General features: G+C 36.9%; 1 protein-coding gene across 7 annotated transcripts in view; it reads left to right on the top strand.

Annotated features, from left to right (window-relative positions):
- Window positions 1-24,211, top strand: part of LOC120516269 (echinoderm microtubule-associated protein-like 6) — a 347,341-nt gene that overhangs the window by 154,996 nt on the left and 168,134 nt on the right. For all 7 annotated transcript variants that reach the window (XM_039737818.1, XM_039737817.1, XM_039737816.1 and 4 more), the window contains exons 10-13: window positions 9,173-9,385; window positions 15,473-15,640; window positions 15,841-15,947; window positions 22,366-22,484. In XM_039737818.1, the coding sequence (XP_039593752.1) occupies window positions 9,173-9,385; window positions 15,473-15,640; window positions 15,841-15,947; window positions 22,366-22,484 (607 nt within the window). The remainder of the gene's footprint in view (window positions 1-9,172; window positions 9,386-15,472; window positions 15,641-15,840; window positions 15,948-22,365; window positions 22,485-24,211) is intronic.

Here is a 24,211-nt window from a genome sequence, read left to right as displayed (position 1 = left end):
ATGAAAACTAGGGATGCTTAAGTCAAGTGTCGCGCCATTACTGGTATACTTATAATCTGGTTACTTCTAAGAATTTTGTAGCCTGCACATGTCTGTTGCACTTTGTCAGTCTGCCTGTGTATTTGCTTTGCACTTGCTTTCACGTGTCCACAAAATGATTTTTGTTTGAGGCAAGTTGTCGGATGATTGAGTTATTTCTTCTCCTGGCTGAAATAATCTTTCTTAATATTTCAGAAATGATTAAATTTATGTTGATGTGCTTAAAGTACAGTGCTAAACTCAGCAACACAATCTCAAGAGAAGTAGGATACAGTAGTCCGATTATTTTGTAAAGTAAAGAGTTACCTAACAATAATTATGTTATTGAAGTTAAAACGCCAAACAGAGTGCACAGCCAAGCAGAAAAGAGTTTACTGTGTGCAACCTGGTACCAAAAAAAAACTACAAATAAAGTATCAATTTGACTAAATATATTTACTGTATAAAACACAAGAGAATTATCACAGGCATCACTCTTATTTTCAAATTCACGGTGGCTGATGATAAGATTTAGCGGTTTAATGACGTCTCAAGCATTTTGCCAGTGGAGAACTCTAGATTACATATGCATTTAACTCAGATTATTAAGAAACCAAGTAGTCTGCCTTAATCAGGTTATTCACTTTAACTACAAACTAAGTAACAGGATAAACCACCGATTGCGTATACCAGGAACTAAATGTAAAAATAAAGAAATAAAATATAAATATGTAGTTTTTAGTTACAGAAAAAAGGTAAAGATGACAAAAAGCATACCCAGGAAACAGGAAGAAAAATTTAAAAAAAATGTGGTGTGTTGAGTTCAATTTGTAAATCTAATAACCCTCCCTTCAAGAAGATTGTTATAAATGACGATATCATTGATGTGGTTTTACTACTTCTAATATTATATAACTGTGATCGGAAATAGAGTGATGTGTCTCAAAATACTGAGAAACGTCATGTTTAATGGAGCATGTTCTGATTTTTCTTTTATGTTCTATAGTTTGGTGTATCTAACCATATGGAAAGTTTGTTATGTGTATATGTTTCTCAGGGTAATAATTTAGTTACATTTTCCTGCTTAATCTTTACTATTCCTGCTGTTTGCAGGCATATTTTTAAATTTATTTGTATTTTCTTTTATTGTATTTTATTCTACTGCTGTACATAGTAACAATTCTGCTTACTCCTTGGAATTCTGTGGTTTACTGGATCAAATCAAAAGTAATTCCTCATAATTTGAGGATTTTAATGACCATATGTGGTTAACGAAAGGTCATATACAGAGTATCGCAGAGTTGAATAGAACTAGAACTAGAACTGTCATTCGCCCACTGCTGAAGAAGCCCTCATTAGATCCTGAGGTTCTTGCAAACTACAGGCCCATCTCAAACCTGACGTTTTTGTCAAAGATTATAGAAAAGACAGTTGCCTTTCAACTCCAGAGTCATCTTACATGTAATAATCTGTTTGAAAAGTTCCAGTCAGGTTTTCGTTCAGCCCACAGCACGGAAACAGCACTGCTCAGGGTGACAAATGATCTACTGATGGCAGCTGATGCAGGCTCACCATCCCTGCTTATTCTTCTGGACTTGTCAGCGGCCTTCGATATAGTCGATCATTCCATCCTCCTGGATCGTCTTCATCACACTGCTGGAATCTCGGGAACTGCATTACAGTGGTTCCAGTCCTACCTGTCTGGCAGGACTGAACAAGTCTCGTTGGGAGATTGCTCCTCCAGACTGTCCACCGTCTTATGTGGGGTCCTGCAGGGGTCAGTTCTTGGTCCTATCCTTTTCAATATCTATATGTTACCTCTTGGGCATGTCATTGCCAGACACGGACTATCTTTTCATTGTTATGCCGACGACATGCAGCTCTACATTAAAACTGCCCCAAATCCTTCAGAGGCCACATTACACCTTACTACATGCTTGGATGAACAGCAATTTTCTACAGCTGAATAGCAATAAAACTGAGGGACTCTTTGTTGGCACCCCCCACCAGATTCGTTCTTTTCCAATACTCCAGTTCACTTTTGACAGCCAGGTCATTACTCTTTCTTCCTCGGTCACTACACTGTGTGCACAATTATTAGGCAAGTGAGTATTTTGACCATATCATCATTTTTAATGCGTATATTCCAACTCCAAGCTGTATTAACTTGAATGCTTATTGGATTTAAGCACGTCAGGTGATGTGTATTTGTGTAATGAGGGAGGGTGTGGCCTAAGGAGATCAACACCCTATATCAAGGTGTGCAGAATTATTAGGCAGCTAGTTTTCCTCAGGCAAAATGGGCCAAAAAAGAGATTTAACTGACTCTGAAAAGTCAAAAATTGTAAAAAGTCTTTCAGAGGGATGCAGCACTTTTGGAATTGCTAAGATATTGGTGTGTGATCACAGAACCATCAAACATTTTGTTGCAAATAGTCAACAGGGTCGCAAGAAACGTGTTGAGAACAAAAGACGCAAATTAGCTGCCAAAGATTTGAGAAGAATCAAACGTGAAGCTACCAGGAACCCATTATCCTCCAGTACTTTCATATTCCAGAGCTGCAACCTACCTGGAGTGCCCAGAAGTACAAGGTGTTCAGTGCTCAAAGACATGGCCAAGGTAAGGAGGGCTGAAACCCAACCACCACTGAACAAGAAACATAAGTTGAAACGTCAAAACTGGGCCAAGAAATATCTGAAGACAGATTTTTTTCAAAGGTTTTATGGACCGATGAGATGAGAGTGACTCTTGATGGACCAGATGGATGGACCTGTGGATCAGTAATGGGCACAGAGCTCCACTCCAACAGGGAGGTGGGGTACTGGTATGAGCTGGTATTTTTAAAGATGAGCTAGTTGGACCTTTTTGCATTGAAGATGAACTCAAAATCAACTCCCAAACCTACTGCCAGTTTTTCGAAGACACTTTCTTCAAACAGTGATACAGGAAAAAGACCATGATTTTTATGTAGGCCAATGCTCCATCACTTGCATCGAAGTTCTCCACTGCGTGGCCAGCCAGTAAAGGCCTTAAAGATGAAGGAATAATGACATGGCCCCTTCCTCATCTGACCTAAACCCTATCGAGAACTTGTGGGCACTTCTTAAACGCTAGATTTACGGGTGAGAAAAACAATACACCTCTCTGAAGAGTGTCTGGGAGGCTGTAGTCACTGCTCCACAAAAGCTGATCGTCAACAGATCAAGAAACTGACAGACTCCATGAATGGAAAGGCTTATGACTGTTATTGGAAAGAAGGGTGGCTATATTGGTCATTGATTGATTGATTTATTTTTTTTGAAATGTCAGAGATGTTTATTTGTAAATTTTGAGGTGTTTGTTTATTATTCTCACTATAACAGATGAAAATAAACAAGTGAGATGGGAAAATTTTCATTTTTCCTTTAGTTGCATAATAAATCTGCACACTAATAGTTGCCTAATAATTGTGTGCACATATGTATTCCCCTGATGATGTTCACACTCACATTTCCATTGTGAAACATTCAGGTTTCAGGTTTATTAACATTTTGGATTGACTGATAGCACTGTGTTTGTTCCATATTAAAATTAATCCTCAAAAATACAACTTGCCTAATAATTGTGCACACAGTGTAATCTGGGGGTTCGGTTTGATCCACAGTTGACCTTCAGTGACCACATAAAACATGTGTGTAAGGCATCGTTTTACCATCAACGAAAAATCTCCAAACTCCGCCCCCTCTTAACCCTCCCAGATGCAGAGAAACTTGTCCATGCCTTTATCTCTTCAAGGCCGGACTACTGCAATGGACTTTTTGTGGGTATTCATACCAAGGAATTACAAAAGCTTCAATATATCCAAAACCGTGCTGCAAGAATCCTACTAAGAGTAAGGAAATTCGAACATATTACTCCCATCCTCAAATCACTTCATTGGCTCCCTGTTTCCTCCCGGATTGAGTACAAAATTCTTCTATTAACCCATAAATGTATCTATGGCCAGGCACCTTCTTACCTTCAAGATCTGATTCACTTACAAACTTCCAATCGGATCCTCAGGTCATTTGGCAGCATGCAGCTTCAGACTCCCCTTACTAAGCTCCGTACTATGGGGGGTCGAGCTTTTTGCTCTGCTGCCCCACTGCTCTGGAATCAGCTCCCTGTTGAACTGAGAACTACACAAAATCTGGACACTTTTAAAGCAAATTTGAAGACGTTTTTATTTAGGAAAGCATATAACTGCTGAGATTCAAAACTTTTTAACTTTGTGGTTATAGCTCTTGTTGTAGCACTTTGAGATTTTGTCAATGAAAAGCGCGTTATAAATAAAATCTATTATTATTATTATTAACTCATTTTCAAAATTTCACTTTGATAATTTCTCAATTTGTTCTCTAACAGAGAATTCACCTGACAGCTAGATCCAGACACAAACTTTATAACTACAAAAAAACTGAAGGCAATAATCAAGCCAATTATTATATTTAAGGGTGAGTAAAATGAAAACATAAACAAGATGTCATTTAATAAGTGCAGTAAAAACGCATAAGACATTCCACTTGTAAGGTTTCTATTGTGTTCAAGTTTGAATTTTGCATTTCTCAAAAGGCAGTTTGCTATTAAAGCAGAGGACTATAAGGTGATGGTAGCCTTTGTGGAAGAAATTTACTGTCACACCCAGCCACTGGTTGCCTCAATTTAGGCAATAAACACAGGCGGAAGAAAAGCATCAATAGTTCTTCTTTATTATCTAAGTCTTATCTAAGTCTTTCAAGAGGTGCCCCTTAAAGGAACACAAGCACCTTATTAGCAAGTCTTAAAAAGGAGGGGCACCTGTCAGCCTCTATTTATACACTTCATTGATTGGATCACAATTCCAAGTAATTCATTACATAATCAAAACATTTTAACATCATTGGTGTGGACTATGCCCGGCAATTTATCCCGGCCAAGACCCCCAAGCCGCCAGATGGAGCCCTCCCTGCAATGTGGAGATGCCCCGAATTCCAGCAGGGCACCATGGACTTTGGAATTGTAATACACAGCCCTGCTGGATAATGTCGGGGCCGCCAGGGGACGCTACGGGGAGGCACAGAGACATTTGGTTTTCCTACAGCCCGGAAGCACTTGCAGGTCACGAGGACGGAAGGAATAAAGTGCTTCCGGGCTGACAAAGAAAGAAGAGTTTTGATTTGACCCAGAAGTGCTAGGAAGTCATATGGACTGCAGGTCGTGAACTATAAAAGGACTGTGAGAGCTCCCAGACGGCAAGCTGAGGTGGGTGGTAGGAGGGCAACGCGTCTGGGAGTCAGAGGATTGGTTATTGATTAATGAGAATTGTTTATTGAGAATAGTGGATTGGTGGTGCTTGGTGCACTTTATTATTATAATAAATAATAATTACTAAATTTTTACCTGGTGTTAGGCGTGGTACCTGAGGGTTCAAGGGAGCGATAGTGCCCCCTCCTGCTATATTGGTTACACCTAGTTGCTAACGGAACATGACAAAATGTTGATACTTTAAATAACCACAATTAACTTGTTCTGAAATGTTGATTGGTAGTGCTGTCGTCTTAGTAGTATGTGATTTTTAAATGTGTTTAATAGTTGTGCTTACATGCACAAGATTTTGCACGTTTATTCTGTTCTCATGATTTGTGAGACAATGGGTTTTTGTTTTTTTAATCCAGCTGGATTCATCACCTGGAAACATAGCTAAGCATTATAGTAGAACAGTTATTATGCCTTAAAATATGACCTTTTCTCTTAAGCTTTATATATTTTTGCTATAAAGTCACTAAAATGCCCTTTCTTAATAGCCCAAACCCTTATCATAGTGAATATTAAAATAACACATTCAGCCTTTAAACATAAGCTCAGAAGAGGACTATGAAACTCAAGCACAAATCCAGCAAATAATAAAGCTCATTGATCCATGGTTCAAATTCAACTTCTACACCTTCATGGAGAATCTTAATATTTGCCAGGATGCAAATGCAAGGCTAAAAGCCAGAAGAATGATTGAGAAAGAAACACTAAATAAACCAAAATGAATGTCAAAAATTGGGAGTCACACTAAACATTACAGAACAGTCCTAATTTTAGCTGCAAGATTGAATCCAGCAGTTGGACATTGAATGCTGCTCACCACATACAGTAGTTTTCATGCAGTGATGTTCAATTCAATGCAGATGATGAACCACTTGACTGGCAACAGATATTGTTAGCTAAAATCAATATTTGGAAAACCGCGACACCCTTAAAAGTAGTTGTAATGAAAAGGGCATTGTAAAAATTGAAACAATACATGATACATTTGAATAACATAAGCTACAAAAAAATCACTATGTAATAAAGGAGAAATACAAAGAATGATGCCCTGTGCAGAGTTGGCTACTGTTAGGTTCCTGCATTGCTGTGGCTTCCCTTACCCTATTCTAGATAAAAAGAGTTAAAAATTTACTTAATACAATAAATGTTGCCTACCCCTGAAGTATTCCACCCTTCATCACCCCATTTTTTATCAAATATTGCATGTGGCAACTTTAATTATACTCAGGAAAAAAACAAAAAACCCCATGCAGTATCCTACCATTCATCTGTGCCTGTTTTGTAATCACAAATGAATTTCAAAGTCCTGTGCCACAGGAAAAGGGGAAAAAAAGACAACTAATCCAGATATGTTATCTAATACATGTACAATTATAATAAATGTATTGAAACTTAAGTAAAACTAGAAAGTAACTGAACAGTGGGAAAGGAGGGGAAACACTATAAAGTCCAATTGCCGTATATACTCAGGTTTAAGTTCTCCGGCGGATAATTCAGGGCTTGGTTTTACCATATCATTGCCAGTATTTTATAATGTTGGTCGTATAATTTGAATGTGGAAAACTCACGCTATTGGTCCAAGAGATTATGATATGCTAATGCCCACCTGAGACAGTGACCACGTAGCACACTGCCTTTTCTTTCATGCATTCTGCCTACATGACCACACATTAATACCCAAACTATTCCAAAGTGACGTTTGCACTGTTTTGTGTTTTTTGTATCTCGCACCCTCATACACCTTTATCATAAGAGCATTCCTTATCTACGATGGAGCGTTGGATCAGAAGAAAATATGATGCTGGTTTTAAATTAAAAGTCATTGAAGTGGCGAAAGAAATTGGTAACTGTGCTGCTGCAACAAAATTCAATGTGTCTGAGAAACTGGTGAGAGATGTGTTGTGTTTTTGAATGGGCGTATAAGTTGAGGTCTGATTTTATGATCGATTTTTCAGGTTTCAAGACCTGACTTATATGCGAGTATATACAGTAAATGCAATTGAAGAACCCTTAGAGCTAGAAAGCATAGAACAAGAATAAATTTGAAAAACAAAAAGCCAAGAACAGAAATTCGAGAAAAAATCACAGGGAATGACCAAAGCATCCAAAAGCCTAACCTCAGAATCTGTAGTTCAAGAAAGACAGAATTCACAATTCCAAACCAGAATAATATAATAGTAATAATAATAATAATAAATAAATAAAGGGACACAATGTAATGCCACAGAAGAGAACAGCAGCTGAAATCCTCTCTTTTATTTGCACTCAGGTGACTGCGCTATTATTAGCAGCAGTGCCTGACAATGAGTCAAAACTGGAGCACCTTCCCAAATAGCAGAACATAAGTTTAAATTAAAAAAGGAAGAAAAGGTGGAACCAGGAACAAAGCCGTAAAACCATGACACTTGTGTTCCTAAGCAAGCTTGTTTACTGCATTTGAGAATATTTTGCTAGTACAATAGGAAAATTTAAAGATTAATTTAGGTAGCAGTAAATCAACCCCAGGGAGAGGCCTTAAGTCATGTGTGGCTTAATCCTGGTCTTGGAGGACCACAATAGCTGCAAGCTTTTGTTAAAACTAATTTCTTAACATGATGCCAATCTTGATGTTAATTGAACTCCTAATTTAATCAGACAGCTCACTCTAGCTCTCTGTTAGAAATGAATAGTAATGTGACATTAACAACTCTTTGAAATTCAGAAAGATACTTCATGCTGGCATGACTTTTAGCACTCACTTAATTTTCTACTTTTTGCTTCATTAATTAATTGGCTTGTAAAGAAGTTTAAGTTCTTAGCATTCATCATTAAGTAGCCGCTTCCAATAAACTAGTTTGACATCAAACAGAAGGAAAAAAATTTCTTCTTCTACCCAGTCAATTTTGTCAATTTTTCCAGAAAGGTAAATTATTGTCTAGAAGAAATTTGTAAAACAGCAAATGGCAACAATCTAATTAAATTGCATGTACCATAACCTGAAAGAACTGGTTTTCATTTAAAATATTGCTTGGGACAAAGCACTGCTGGAACTGAGGCTCTTCAAGATGTTCCTTGCCTCCTCTGGATATTCCATTGTCTCGGACAACAATACAAAATACAGAGTTCTAAATTGTTCTTTCAAGTTTTTTGAATTACTGTTTTTTCAACAACAAACTAAAAACTTGTCTGACTATTTCTTAAAATGTTTTGCAAACAAAACATTTGGGCAAAATAAGTACATCTTTTGGGTCTTGAAGAATTAATTAGAGATACAGTACAGCAATTATTAACAGAGCCTTGTGTGCCATGGTTGTATGTATTAAGTGCACTTGTATGGTACCTTTATCTTGTTTATTTGTTCTGATTGTGTTTTATCATTGCACCTAATTTCTTCGCTCTCCGATTTGTTTCTGGGCGGCACAGTGGCGCATTGGTAGCGCTGCTGCCTCGCAGTTAGGAGACCCGGGTTCGCTTCATGTTCTTGCATGTTCTCCCTGTGTCTGCGTGGGTTTCCTCCCACAGTCCAAAGACATGCAGGTTAGGTAGATTGGCGATTCTAAATTGTCCCTAGTGTGTGCTTGGTGTGTGGGTGTGGGTGTGTCCTGCCCGGGATTGGTTCCCGCCTTGCGTCTTGTGCTGGCTGGGATTGGCTCCAGCAGACCCCTGTGACCCTGTGTTCGGATTCAACGGGTTGGAAAATGGATGGGTTTGTTTCTGATTGTAACAAATGTGCCTTTATTGGAGCTATATGTGTAATGTATGAATGTTACTGCAAATGTTAATGTTTTCACTTTAGAGTTACATTAAATAATCTTGAGTCTAGTATAATTTAAAAAAATTTGTATAATTATTTTTTGACAGCTGGTAAACATTTAACAAATAAAGATGAGATCAAAGTAATTCACTGGGCGACCTGGACCTGTGTGATTGGACCAGAAGTTAGTGGAATCTGGCCCAAATACACAGATATTAACGATATCAATTCAGTGGATGCAAACTACAACAGTGCCGTGCTGGTCACAGGAGATGACTTTGGCCTTGTGAAACTTTTCAGATTTCCCTGTTTGAAAAAAGGTAAGATTTTTGAGCACCCTTTAAATGAATGTATTTATTGTAATATTTTATAGCTTCCTTTCCAGTGTGTAAATGCACATACAGTATACTTAATAAATAAGCTGTCCGTTCTTTTTCTATGCAAGCAAGAAGGATTTCAGTTACTGTAATGATTAAAATAATAATGTTATCTCGTTGAGGTATATAATATTATTATAGTATAAAAACACTGGTCAAGAGGGGAATTTGTTTTTTTAGTTTGCATCAGTTTAGAACAGGGGTTCTCAAACTCGGTCCTGGGGTCCCACTGTTGCTGCAGGTTTTTGTTCCAACCAGCTTCTGTTTTTAATTGGACTCCTGGGCTAATTAACACTAGAATTACCAGAGCCTAGGAAAAAACTTGTAGATCCGGCCCACCTTAAATCAGTTCACACCTCTCCGCCAGCCTCCTTTGTCCTGTAAATGTGCCAATAAAGACAAGCAGCAAGCAGCCAGCTATTCCATCCCCCCACCGACTTAGAACGTGCACGAACTTCTCCCAGCTCATGCTTTGATTGATTATCTGGGAGTGAAGTGGAGTTTTAGAGCTGAAATAATAGATCGTTATTTGGAACACACGCATTTCATGTGTGTTCCGTTTCTACAATAATCTGTGTAAACACATTTTTAAAACAGAAAAGTTTTTCATATTTTAGTAGTAAATGACAAAATGTAGGCATAAACTGTATAATGTATGAAGCCTGAAGTCCAAAGATCAAATAAATACTTTCACAAAAGGTTCAAGGAAAAGACAACAGCTTCCGTGGCGTAGCGGTAGGATTTGTTGACTTGTAAATGGTGATCGGTGGGGGGATGGAATAGCCAGCTGCTTGTCTTTATCGGCACATTAACAGGACAAAGGACGCTGGCGGAGAGGTGCGAATGGATTTAAGGTAGGCGGATCTACGAGTTTTTTCGTAGGCTCTGGTAATTCTAGTGTTAAGTGAACTGTTATTTCCCAGATTCTGCGTTTTGATAACAACATAGAAATTAGAAAACCAAGTTTGGTTAAAAAAAATAAATAAATAAATAAATATTAAAATGTACTAAGCATTTGTATGGGAAAAATGTATTTTTCTTTCTTCTTAACATTTTCATCTTGATTTTCATTCTACTTTTCCAGGTGTTCTAATCGTTTAATTAATCCATTATTTACTAATTAGTGAGTCTAACGCTAAAATAGTTGCAGCCTTTCACAATTCAGTGTCTGACTGCGTGTCTGCTCTTCTCGTTTTTAATTGTCATTATTAAGACACAATGAAGGGAGCAAACTGCACAGAGAGAGGGTACAATGTAACAAAATCAACAAAAGAGAATTAATCATTTAAATCTATAGCAAAAGCAGAAATATTTCTAAATGTCTTATAAATATAAAAATCATGCTGCTGTGCGTTTCTGAATGTAGAATAAGAGAAAATAAAATACCAGCTAATTAAATTAGATCAGTGTTATCAGGAGTTGTCACTTATGGATCTGGTAGGAACAAAAACCTGCAGCCACAGTGGGTTCCCAGGACCGAGTTTGGGAATCCCTGGTTTAGAGTATCATATTTTTCATAGTTTCTGACTACAACAAGAATGGCAGGAGATTTTTCGATAAATAAAGATGATTAGAAATGGGTAGTGCAGCCCAAACCGGTAAAAGTACCGTTACTTAACTTCATTTGAGTGCATTTTTTTTAAGAGTATTTGTGATAAAATAAACTCAAGTGAAAGTAAAGAAGTATCAAGTCAAAAAGCAACTCAAATACTTAATCTACTTTGGTTTAACCCAGGATTTTCATTTACTGAAGATATAACAACGTTGATACACTTTCAACACTTTAAACCAGGGGTGTCCAACTCCAGTCCTGGTGGGCCGCAGTGGCTGCAGGTTTTCATTCTAACCCTTTTCCTAATCAGCAAGCAGTTTTCGCTGCTAGTTAACTTTTTTTCCCTTCATTTTAATAGCCCAGTTTTTACGGATTCAGTCCTCTGAATTGATGTTTCTTCATTAAATGGCAGCCAAACTGAAATGAGATGTGAAACAAGGCAACAGATGACCAGCTAAACTGGGGCTTCAAACTCCAGCCAAATTTCACTCCAACCTGTTTCTTATTGAGAAGCCAATTCTTGCTGTTAATTAAAGCCATTATTGAATATCAGGACTTGTTGCTGCTCTCATTCTACCACAGCAGACCATTGGTTTTCTGTTTTTTCTAAGACCATCGTCAAGATGTTTTGGTGACCTGAGCAGACCAAGACCTTCACCCTTCATTATTTTCATCTTAGCCGGTCAGGTGGTGGATTGTTTTGCGTCTCATTGTTTGGCTGACTCTGAGTCACATCAATTAAAACTAAGGCAAAACAAGTTAATCAGCAGCAAAAAAGTCTCACTAATTAAGAAGATGGTTAGAATTAAAACCTGCAGCCACTGTGGCCCACCAGGACCAGAGCTGGATACCCCTGCTTTAAACAAATACAACAGGTATTTTCAATAAATTAAATGTGCTGCAGTGATGTTACAGTACCATTTTATATATTTCACTCAAATCAACTTGTTTTTAAACTTCTTCAAAAATAGTTTCAAAGGCCACATTAACTTTGAAATATTGTCTTTAACATACATCCCTATACAAAAGCTCATTCCTATCACTTAAAAAAATACTAAATTTGTATTGTTGGTAGCACTGCACATGTGGATGCTTTTGTCTTCTACTAACAGGTAGATAAAGATTCATCAGGTGTGTAGTGTAAAATAAAGAGACAGGAACCAAATCAACTTTCTAGGTATATATTTAGTTTTCATCAGGCTCCTAATCTGATATAGATGTTGTTCAGTGATACAGAGCTAATATTTCTGCCTCACTGTAGCATGGGCTCAGGTTTGATTGCTAGTCTGTGTCCTCGTGGAGTTTGCATATTTTCCCCATGTCTGTGTGAACTGGTTGGTATGACTGACTGACACTGGAAGATTACAAGTTCTGTGATAGAATAGTCAAAAATGTGTCATTAACTACTCAATTCATAAAATAATCATCAATTAACAAAATAGATTTATTCCTACCTGTGCTGTTTAGTAAATTACAAGGGATTATAGCAATGTTTGCACATACAATAAATTTACACTTGAACTGGAAGGTTTTTGTTCTCTTTGTGTAATCTCCTCAGCCCCCACATTGCAGGATGTCTTTGTTTGGTAATTTCCGGATGTTAACTGCTGACTCCTCAGTGACTCTTTTGGCTCCAAACTTTACTATTTTATTCACTAAGAGCACTGCTGTGTGTGTGCAGCACCCTGGAAAAGAACTCTAAGGTGATCCTCCTGGAGAAGATCCTTGGAGAAAGCTACTGCAGTTTTTCTGGAAAGCATCTGAACGTACATTTTCCTCCCCTGCACCAATATTGTTGGTCTCTTTTTTGTGATTTGCTATTTATGTAATTTATTCTACAGTTTCTGCACCTTCTTTTTCAGTAAATTTTCAGTAAATCTTACAATAATAGCTTTGTTAATATTTTCTGGTCTTTAGACCAGAATATATTAATCAGAATCCACTGTCCCAAATCTGACCACTACTAGTGAAGTGTCGGTCGTTTACCGAGAAAGAAATCTAAATAGATTAGCTAATTTAGTAAAAGATCTAATGTACGATCGAATATAAGGACTTCATTGTTTTGACAAACAGAACACTCGTGGCTCGGTAGATACAGTATAACATGAACAATCAAGAGATCATTTGGCATATTTATTGAACAAAACCTGAGGATATGCTATATGTTACATTACTAGTAATGAGTGAATCCTGCTGAATTGCTTCTCCTCAAGATCGGCGAAATTACAGAAATGTTTATGAACTTTGCCCAACTCTGCAAAATGCAATGAATTCAATAATGAAGGATGTACTGAAATAGTTTTTACCAAATAACAGTATAATGGTGCGGTGGTCTTTTAAGTATCCCTTCTAACTGTGATGGACCAACTATCATAGCCAAATATGTCATTTGAGCTATAAGGCAGCAGTGCTAAGAACTGTGCCACTACGTCTCAAGCAACAAAAGACACAGATGGAATGAATACCATAAACAAAATGCAACAAATGGCTACAAATTAGCTCTAAGTAAATAAAATATAATTACTGTATTCCAATCTTGGGGCACACATTGTCTGTGCAGTGAAGCGGTGGTGTGGGACTGGCTCATTCCATTGTTTAAATTAGCAGCCTTGGGCACAGAGGGAATTTTTTTTTGTTTCCCATGTATCTCTGCATATGCTTCGCACTTTCTTCTTCCATCAAAAAGAAAGAAATGCTTGTAAACAGTAAAAGATTTATTGATGATCACTGAGGAATGAGAGTGCTTATGCCTACTCGCACAAGTGTTTCATAGTAATGAGTGGAATTAAGGTAAATTTACATGGTTCTTCAAAACAGATTATTTCAGTTACAGTTAGCCAAGAAAAGAAAAGAAAAGAAAAGGCATCAAATGAAGAACATCCTGTGTAAGCAAAAAAAAAGAAACTGTAGATATTTTTTTGTTACGTTGAAGGAAATTGGAAAGTTCTGTCATGGGCACAATCATTTAACTTAGAGTCTATTGGAACTTTTGTTATTCCAGAAGTGACACTTACAGTACAATTGGGATATGCAGTAGCGCATAACAAAAAGTATTTTATGTATTTTAGAAAATATTGTCTGATCTGTGACCCGACATTTGCGCGATAGACACCGACAAAATCGCCCCGACAAAATCGCGAAAGTTTCATTTAATATGAATTACTAGTTTCAAGCATATATAATAATGTTTATTTTAGAAGTCAATATTATGAGACGCGGCATGCCATCAGCACGGCACGCAGATAGTCCTTAAGATCACGCCCTGCATATGTAGGAAGAATTGCAGCAAGGGCGTCCCACTCTCTTGGCCTCTCTCGCGATTTTGTCGTGGCGATTTTGTCAGCGTGCATTTATCGAAAACCAGTTAGTGGGTTTGTCGGCGCTCATTTGTCCGTCGCGGTTTTGTCGGGGCGCATATGTCTATCGCGCTTTTGGCGGTGAACCGTATGATCCGCCTTTTCTGTTCTAATAATACTAATCATTTTTACAGTAAAAGATTTAAAAAACACCATTTAATTCAGTGCAACCCAACATAAAAAATAATGTTCTCTTCTCTCATGCAAGACTGGATCTCCCTATTTTTGTGAATTCATTTTTCTTTATTTTTAGTCCTATGAGTCTGCCTAAGAAAATGAATATCAGGTTTTACTCACAGCTCACACAATATGCTTATAAAATATACATTTTTTGAATGGATGCACCATTTGGTTCGTGTGGTTCATTAAACAACTGCAGGAATGACATGAGGTAATACGTACCTATGTATATTGTGCTTGATAGTCATATAGTGACCATAATAAAAAAATGGCCAGTGCCAGCAGAATTTAACAAGGCAATACAGATGGGCTTCCATTACATTGGATTGAAATGATGCCAATACACAGTTAGACATTTTATCGATTTTAATATTTACTGCTATATGACCTGCCTCCAACACCAGAAAATATTAGAGGAATCCTATAACAGAAATGTCTGACTGAACCTGTAGTCAAAATGAAGACTAACAGTATCGAGTTTTTTGTGAAATTAATATCATAACTAGAAAACACAAAGTAAATAGTACTTGCAGACAGTGAATAAAAGAAGACTTTGGACATTTAAATTGCTTCAATTTATGGATTTCAGTTTCAATGATAATGATTTCTTAAAGCCTGTTGACTGTCCAAAATCCTGATTCTGTCTCAGAAATATAACCTATAAAGACTTGTGCGTTGTTTCTATAGTTTCACATTGGTGAAGATACGTATGCAAGAAAATTAATTTACTGTTAATCTTAAAAGTTAAAAAAAAAACACCTGGTTCATCAGAATAGATCACTGTTTCTAACAGTTCAAAGTGATTTATTTTTGTGTAATCAGTATAAAATATGAACCATTAATTATGTGTTTATCTTCAAATGTTCTACTGTATATATTATAAAGGCAGTTAAACAATAATAAAAGTACTGCAGGTAAAGTGTAGTATTTATATTTTTTTAGGAGCAAAATTCAGAAAATATGTTGGACACTCAGCGCATGTGACAAATGTTCGTTGGTCTCATGATTTGCAGTGGGCTTTAAGCACTGGTGGTGCAGATCATTCTGTATTTCAATGGAGATTTCTTGCTGATGGAATATCTAATGGAAATGTGGAAACTCCAACTCAAGGTAAAATGTATTTGCTCATTTTTGCACAATGCAATGTTAATTTGGCAATAGGGCGTCTATTAAACCACTAACAGCACTGTAGCTGATCTGAATCAGCATTTGATGCTGAGCTATGATATGTTGTGTTCTGTCAATTTGTTAAGACATGTTAAAAAACTGGAATGTTATTCTAATGTATTTTAATTTTTCTGTTGCTAAAGAGGGATGTGTTGACTCCAATAGTGAAGAGTCAGATTCAGATTTATCAGATGTACCAGAGTTGGACTCCGACATTGAACAAGAAGCCCAAATTAACTATGACCGCCAGGTTAGTAATAACATAAAAAAAACTCCCACCATGATTGTATACTGTACAAGGATTGTGAAAATTTGTTTTTGAAAAAAATATATTAAATGGAATTTAAGTAAAACAAATTAGCAGTGTGACATCTTGCTGTTGTTAAATTATAGATTCTAAATTTGGTAAGTTAACTATTGAAATCACATAAACAGTATGTACCATTTGGTTTTAGAAAGCAATATTAAAAATCAGTTACCATAGTCTTTGATATTAAAAAAACAATCCTTAAGTAATTGTATTCTTTTTTTAGTCTTAAAATATTACCAAGGCAATATTCATTTGCTGTAGCTGAATACAAGCAGATGAATAACTGAAGAAGTTTACCTTCAAATGCTAGATTTGAGAACCATCTTTTATCATCTGTTTAGTCCAGTTGCTCTGGGACTTTTTTGCGAGCCGTTCAGTGAATGGGTTGTATTTCTTTCTTCTTCCACCTATAAAATGCCTTTATGCCTTGCCAGTTATTTTGTACCATGTGCATCACGAATATTTCTTTTGATATACTGCCCTTTCTGTTTCGACCACAAGTTAGCATGCCAGTCTAAAGCTCCATTGCAAAGTTCTGATATTTTTGCCTTTTTTGAACATTTTAGTCCAATTTCTGCCTGTAGCCATGCTCCTTCTTAAGCCTGAGGCAACCTCAATTAAGTGTCCACTTCGTCAGTGATGAATGTTCTTCATTTCTCCCTGTTATATCAGTAAAGTATCTGTCTATCCTATCTTGTGTTCACGGATACGAACATTATCATTAACATCTGCTTTAGTTATGCTTCCCTCGCCTTTTTACTGTATAATCACTGCTTATGATATGAAGACATCAGTACCTCAGTGATTGATGATTCTGCTTTACAGCTCTAGAAGCCCAGGTTTGATTATTACCTCCGACACCGTCTATCAAGAGTTGGAACACTCTGTTCTTGTCTGCTTTTTTCCAAGAAATTCCTGTTTTCTCTCACACTCAAAAGAGCAATGTGTGTTAGGCCAGCGGTTCCCAAACTGTGGTACGCGTACCACGGTCGTACGCGGAGCCTTTTCAGGTGGTACACATTGCGGTTCCTGAAATTTAATTTATCTGTGCAAAACCCTTTATGGAAAGCCTGTTGTGAGCAAAAACCAATGAAACTGTTTAAATACAATAATATGTGGATTCCCAAATTTAGTGTGGTGTGAAATTTCGTCATCTGAATAAATAAAACCTATTATTCAAATCAGTATTTAGTTCATTTAACGCTACCATAATTCCGTTTCGCGGAAGTCAACTTCTCCTTCTTCACTGTTTGAGCTTTTGGTCACTAGATGAAAGCACAACGCCGACACTATTTAGTCTTCGGTAACTCTGCCTCACAGAAACCTCTCGCGTTTGTTGTTATACGTGCACTGCCGCTGTATCGCATCGTAGTCACTAGTTCTAAGCACAAAGCTGACACCATTTCGTCTTCGGTAACTGCGTCACATACAGGCCAAAGGCAGGATTTAGTTTCGGGGCGGAATTTATCAGTTTATGTACATGCACAAATTTTTTCATTAATTTTATGCATAATTTCTTCCAATTCTTTAACTTTTATTCAGATTTCGGGGCGGTTTAGACCCGAACTCCTCCCCTTACAGCTCTGCCTCCCTTTCAACAAGGTGCGGGTGGTACGCAACGCAACTCACTTAACCTCAGGTGGTACTTGACGTCCAAAAGTTTGGGAACCCCTGTGTTAGGCAATGTGGAGAATTTAAACTGTCTCTGTATAGGTATTGTGGCCAAGCACAGAAATGAAAGTTCCATAAACTGGAAACCTTTTGGGCACCAACCAAGTCATTCTGTCCGTCCCCCCCCCATAAAAAAAAGAAACCAAAGGAAATCAAACACTTTTTGGCATTTGCAACCTACTATGCAAGTAATCAAAATCAAAACAAGGTATAGAGGCTGGGTAGCCAGTAGTTAGGTCACTATGGTAGTGGAGCTCCATCTGGCAGGTTGCTGTTGCCAGAAATGACACCTCCTTCAGAAAGGCTCAGGCTTTTATGGAGGCTAAGCCAGAGGTGGGCGGGATCAGTGGCCTTCACTGGGCGGTTTCTCAACACTGTAGGGGGAGAAGGAGATGACACTGTTAACGACCGCATTCCCTCTCACCCTCATGTGTTATTACTTACAGTAGCTTGACAGACCCTGTAAGGAGGTCATCTAAGCACATATGACAGTATTTTCATGAATGACAATTACACCTGATTAGCAAAATATTCAGAGTTGGTTCCAGCTCACCATACTCTTACAATTGAAAGAAATCGGCTCAGAATATGGAAATATTTGTGTGGTTATTAAAACATGAAAAATTACATAGTATATGGGAAACAGCGGTTTATGATTACAATGTAAATTTCGATTTAATGTTAAATGGGCAATGGAGTTATTTTTAATAAATGTTGACACCTTGCTCATTTTGTATTAGTACCAGAAACATGTTAATAATAAATGAGTCCTTCAGAAATTTCAAACCATATGCAACCCTGCAAATTTATATTGTTCTTTTATACAAAAGATCATTTTAATATTTTTACATGTACAAGAAGTTGACTTCTAGGCAGATGCTGACTAGGCTGTTGGTCTTAATTGATAAAATCAAAAAACACAACTTTTTTTAAAACAGTAAAATGAGCACTGCGTAATACACAGAAACAATATTATATATTAAACATTACTTTGTTTCTCTTATTAAGTGGCCATTTTCATAAAGTCCAGAAATGGAACAGATAGATAATTTATGTTCCTGTCTTTTTTGTTGAGATGTATGAAATGTAAGTAAATGCTATGAGAAGAGTCTGATTTTCTTGCTGAAAAGATTTATGAGTTGGTCTTTTACCTGCTTTTCAAAAAATAATGTTTAAGGAAAACTGAGCCTTATGCATTGATTGACATGTTTGGGGGGAAAAAATAGAGAACTCTCGATCAGAATATCTGGATATGAAAAACTATCAAAACATTCAAAGGTATGATCAAGCTGTACTGCACTGACGGCTGAGGAGTGTCAAGTTTAAGCAGAGCTGAAAATTAATAATTGCCATGTAGCAAAGTACAGTAACTTTAAAGTTAGCAGACAGCACTGTACTAGTGGAATAGTGAAAATGGAATTTCTACCTCTATAAATAATTAATTCAAACCTTCAATCTTACACTGAACAGATATTTGAGCTTTTGATTGATGTTGTAAGAAGTTTATATCCCTCAAACCCCATAACAGTAGATAGCTTGCTTCATATAACTTAACAGGATCATCTCCAGACAGAGGAGTAGCTTCAGTGACAGACTTTTGTCACCGTCCTGCTCCACTGACAGACTGAGGAGATCGTTCCTCCTCCACACTATGCGACTCTTCAATTCCACCCGGGGGAGTAAATGCTAACATTAATTTTATTTTAATTTTTTTCATTTTTATTACTATTTAATTTAATATTGTTTCTTTGTATCAGTATACTGCTGCTGGATTATGTGAATTTCCCCTTGGGATTAATAAAGTATCTATCTATCTATCTATCTATCTATCTATCTATCTATCTATCTATCTATCTATCTATCTATCTATCTATCTATCTATCTATCTATCATATAGTGCCTTCTATCTATCTATCTATCTATCTATCTATCTATCTATCTATCTATCTATCTAGTTGTGTGCATTTTTCTTCCTGTTAAACTGGTGACTACAGCACCATAAAGTATGCAGTGAACCAACAATGAAATCAATTAAAAGCTCAAAAATGTTCCCTTAATAGTAATACTTGCCTTTTGAGCTGAACAGCAAACTGTTAAACTGGATAACACAGTCTTTTTGAATCCACATTCACTCTTCTGAGGACACATTTATAATCCCACGTTACTTTATACTGGATGATTTTAGAAGTACATATTACAGTAAAATGCATAAAGTGAAATAGAAACCAGGGGAAAACCCAAGTAAACCTGATGAGAATGTGCATATTTTTGCCTAGACTAGGATTTGACTTACCACTGTGCCACTATGCTACTCAACTTTTGAATTTGTATATTTTAATAATTTAAATGATTATTTAATTGTAAAGTCACATATTAAATATATTAAGAGCTGACAGTTCTTAAATAATTTAAATTTAAAAAATCACCTGAATTCCCCAGGAATTCATTGTTTATTTCTTTCTACTATATTGTTACCCAATTTTTTGTATGATCATACTAGTCATGTAATTTTCCATCATTTCTCATTTCAGAGTCACATTCATTCACAATATTCTTTCATTACATTTACTGATTTTTGTGCTCATTATCTTGTAAGGACTTCACAGGCTTAAAACCCCGTGGGCCTCACATCTTAAATTTTCACATCCATGTTGATTTTGCTTTTGTTATTAGTGATATTTCTTTCACTTGTACAGTATTTTCTGTAATATTTTGTTATTAGAAAAAAGGCCAAAGGACATTTCTATTGATGTGCTTAGCAGTTTTCAGGAGATTTGCTTTCTGTATAAACTACAGGTACTTCCTTCCATTTCCATATATCAGTAGTCTTATAATAATTTTGGACAGATAAAATATGTAGTGTTGTTGCCGTTTATTTTCTGTTAGTAAAATCTTCAATATTTCCTCACACATTATTGAAGTAATTGTCCATTGTAATCAGCTAGTTTAAAATGCAATTGCAAGAACCTTAATGAATAACAGAAAAGTTAAACGAATTTCGCCTATATTAGCATCATTGCATTGGCTGTTTTTTTTCTTCTTAAAATTTACTTTAAAATACTTTTAATTGTCTGTAAGAATCTCTGCAATCTCAGTTGAACATTTCAAAAAGCTTTGTAAATTTGGCTTTATAATTTATTCATAGTATATATGTTATGCAGGACAAAAACTAATCATTGTGGAAACCGTACCCCCAACACAGACAGACCGACACCAGGATGTATGAAACACGCTCCTTTATTTATTTTTCCTTTACGGCACCACAATGCCTTCTCTCATCAACTCTTTCCTTTCTTCTTCTTTCACCTCTTCTTTTACCAACTCTTTCCTTTCTTCTTCTTCTTTCTCTTCTTCTTTCCCTGTTTCTTTCTCTCTCTTTCTCTTTCCCTTGGACCTCCTCCTCCTCCTCACAAGCTTCGTCTCCTTCCTCCCAACTCTGGCTCTCTGTCTGGAAGGAGGCGGCCCCTTTTATCAGGACCCGGATGAGTCCCAGGTGCTCCCCTTGACGTCACTTCCTGGTGTGGCGGAAGTGTCAGGAAAGCCCCTGGAAGCACTCCGGGTTGTCTTGGAACTGTTTCCGGGAGCACTTCCTGGTGTGGCAGAAATGCTGCCATCCAGGACTCCCCAACTGACCGGGCGCCCCCTGGCGGTGGCCACGTCCTCTCACGGGCATCCCAGCTCCGTCTCTGTGGCCCCCAAATAGACCCGGGCGGCTGCCCTCTCGTGGCCGAGGAGAAGTATTGTCCCCGATGGGGACTGTCCAGGCGTCCCGGCCGGGCAGTGTCCCCGTACATCTGTGACATCATACATAATTGTATTTCTTTCAATTTTGTTTTTGTTCACAGCAATGAGCATGTCTATTTTCATTAATTGGTACTAAACATTTAAAATTTCTTTTGATTACTAATACATATTTCATTTTTATTTTATTCTTCTAAAATCACGTGGTAGTGCTCTGCTCCACTGGGCCATAGTGTTTCTTCAGCCGCTTTTGATGCTAAAATATTTGAAGGGTATTACTACTGTTATGATACCTGTAGAATCTCATCTTCTAGGACTTTGTTATTATATATAGATAATGATGAATTACGTTGTCTCATTTATGTACTGTAGAATGTCCAGATAGGGCCAGACTGTCTTTTGTTCTTGCAGCTCATTGATATTTATTTTCTTCAACATCCTTGGAGATTTTGTTTGCCTCTTCTTTCTCACCATCTGACTATAGCAAACGTGTATGTTATTAAATCAGACATTGATTTTTACCATTTTAATCATTAAAGACTTTCAAACTAGAGATTGCTACAGCTTTCACAGCTTTCATTTTTCTTTTACTACTTCTAAAACACTTTGAGCTTTACTTATGTATGAAAATCCACCTTAAGAAGGGTAAGTGTCTGTCTGTGTGTCCATCGAGTCGCTATGTGTCAGTAATTACAATAGATAGCGCATCACAAACATTAACGCTACTTTTATGAATCCCTATCAAATGGCATATGCAGTGCACCACAAACGTTAGCACTAAGGTCTATGTTGATTGCTTAGATTTCAACCTGTCTTCAATGGATAGCACAGCTAGTGTACTGTTTAAATTCACGTTGTTGTAATTATTTCAAACCCCTTCTTTCTGGTACATGTGGTGTCTTTACCAGGTTTGTATTTTTACTTCCTCATTGTTCTTATTTCTTAGGTCTACAAAGAAGATCTACCTCAACTAAAGCAGCAAAGCAAAGAGAAAAACCAGTCAGTCAGCTCTTTAAAGCGAGAAAGAGCACCAGAAGAAAGTCTAAAACTACAGTTTGTTCACGGGTAAAAAACACACAGGAGGGTCTCTTGATTTTCATTTTTCATATCTCATTTAGCATTTTTATATAAGTAAACTAAACTTTCTATTCAATAGACTTTAGTAGGATATGACACATGTTAGAAGGAATGGATTGTACACACCACTTTGTAAGATTAGTTTTTTTAAGCACCAATTTTTTAAGTTATAATGTCATGTCATTTCTAACTTGTTTAATACAGACCAGAGCTGGGAGTGGCTAGATATGCCTATCCCAGGAAGCATAAGAAACATGTGAGGAGCAAACCCTAGACATGGTGCATATCCATTGCAGGGTAAACACTCAGACACAAGGGCCAATTTAGCACGACCAGTTCACTTAACCTGCATGTCTGTGGAAGGAAACCGGAAGCACCTGAATGAAACCCATTCAGACACAGGGAGAACATGTTAAGTGTACACAGAGAGAGGACCCAGGACGGTGCCCCCGGTCTCCTTGCTGTGAGGCAGCAGTGATACCACAATGCCACCCTGTAAGTCATAATATAAGCCTGCAATCAAACATTTAGGATTGTCAGACATAGTTAAACAATTTACTAGTGTATCTCATTGAAGAACAACGTATTACTTGACAAATTTCGTGTTGCTTCAGTAAATTTAATTTTAAAGAAATCTATTAGTCTCTATCCAAATGTTGACTCTGCTTTGTTCATTGTAGCATTGTGAGGTCATTAACATACACTAGCGTAAGTAGGGGCAAGGCAGGAACCAAACGTGACCAGTTCAATATTTCATTGCTGGCACAGACACACAACCACTTTAAGCCAATTTAGAGTCTGCAGTTAATTCAATATGCACATCTTCAGAATGAGAAAGGCAAATAAAGTCCTTAGAGGAAATTAATGCAAAGATGAATACATTGTATTTATTTCATACTGAAAATAAATGGGCTAGAAGATAAATGGAGATCCTTGGAATAGTATGACAGGAGTAGTAATCACCAATCCAACCAAACATTTTACATTTTATATTTGTTATATAGAATTTAAAATGGTTAATCAGTCAATGCATAAAATTTTCCCTATTTATCATAATACTCTTCCTGTATTAATATGTTACAAAAATTTAAATGGCATTTAATATTGGTTTGCTATACATACAGTACAATTAAATAAAGTTTAGACAATGAATTAAAATCATTTTACTAATGTATTTGCACCCTTGGGTACTATTATGTCTCCATATCCAGTCGGGTTCACTATTGCAAGGAAAATCTCTCTATTATATATATATAAAAAAAAAAAAATCTTGCAACAAGACGAGACTTTTTTGAAGAGATTTTTTCAAGTTCCACAAGATGAGATTTTTGCCATGAGATTTCTTCAAGTCACGCTCTCCTCTCAACCATGTTCAAACAAGACCACAGTCCTCTCACCTCTCATGTGTGTGAATGCTTTTGTTAGACACACTTCCTGCTCTCTCAGCTCTTGTAAATTTGAACATTTTCCTCACTTTAAGTTCCCAATTAAAGAACACATATTATGTTCAAATCTTATTGAAGAATTTCATCACGAAAGGTTATCAAAATGAGTACACGGGCAATCCTAGCACAGAGAAACGATGAAGTCAATTGAATTAAAGCCAAAAATGTCGATCGGTTACACAGAAAATTGGTTAAATGTGTATCAATAAACTTTGCTGAAACAGTTGGTGGTGATCGTGCGGAAGATGAAAACATCAACTTACAATATCC

Source organism: Polypterus senegalus, chromosome 16, assembly GCF_016835505.1.
Source record: "Polypterus senegalus isolate Bchr_013 chromosome 16, ASM1683550v1, whole genome shotgun sequence".
Taxonomy (NCBI): domain Eukaryota; kingdom Metazoa; phylum Chordata; class Cladistia; order Polypteriformes; family Polypteridae; genus Polypterus; species Polypterus senegalus.
This window is presented reverse-complemented; position numbering and strand designations above follow the sequence as displayed.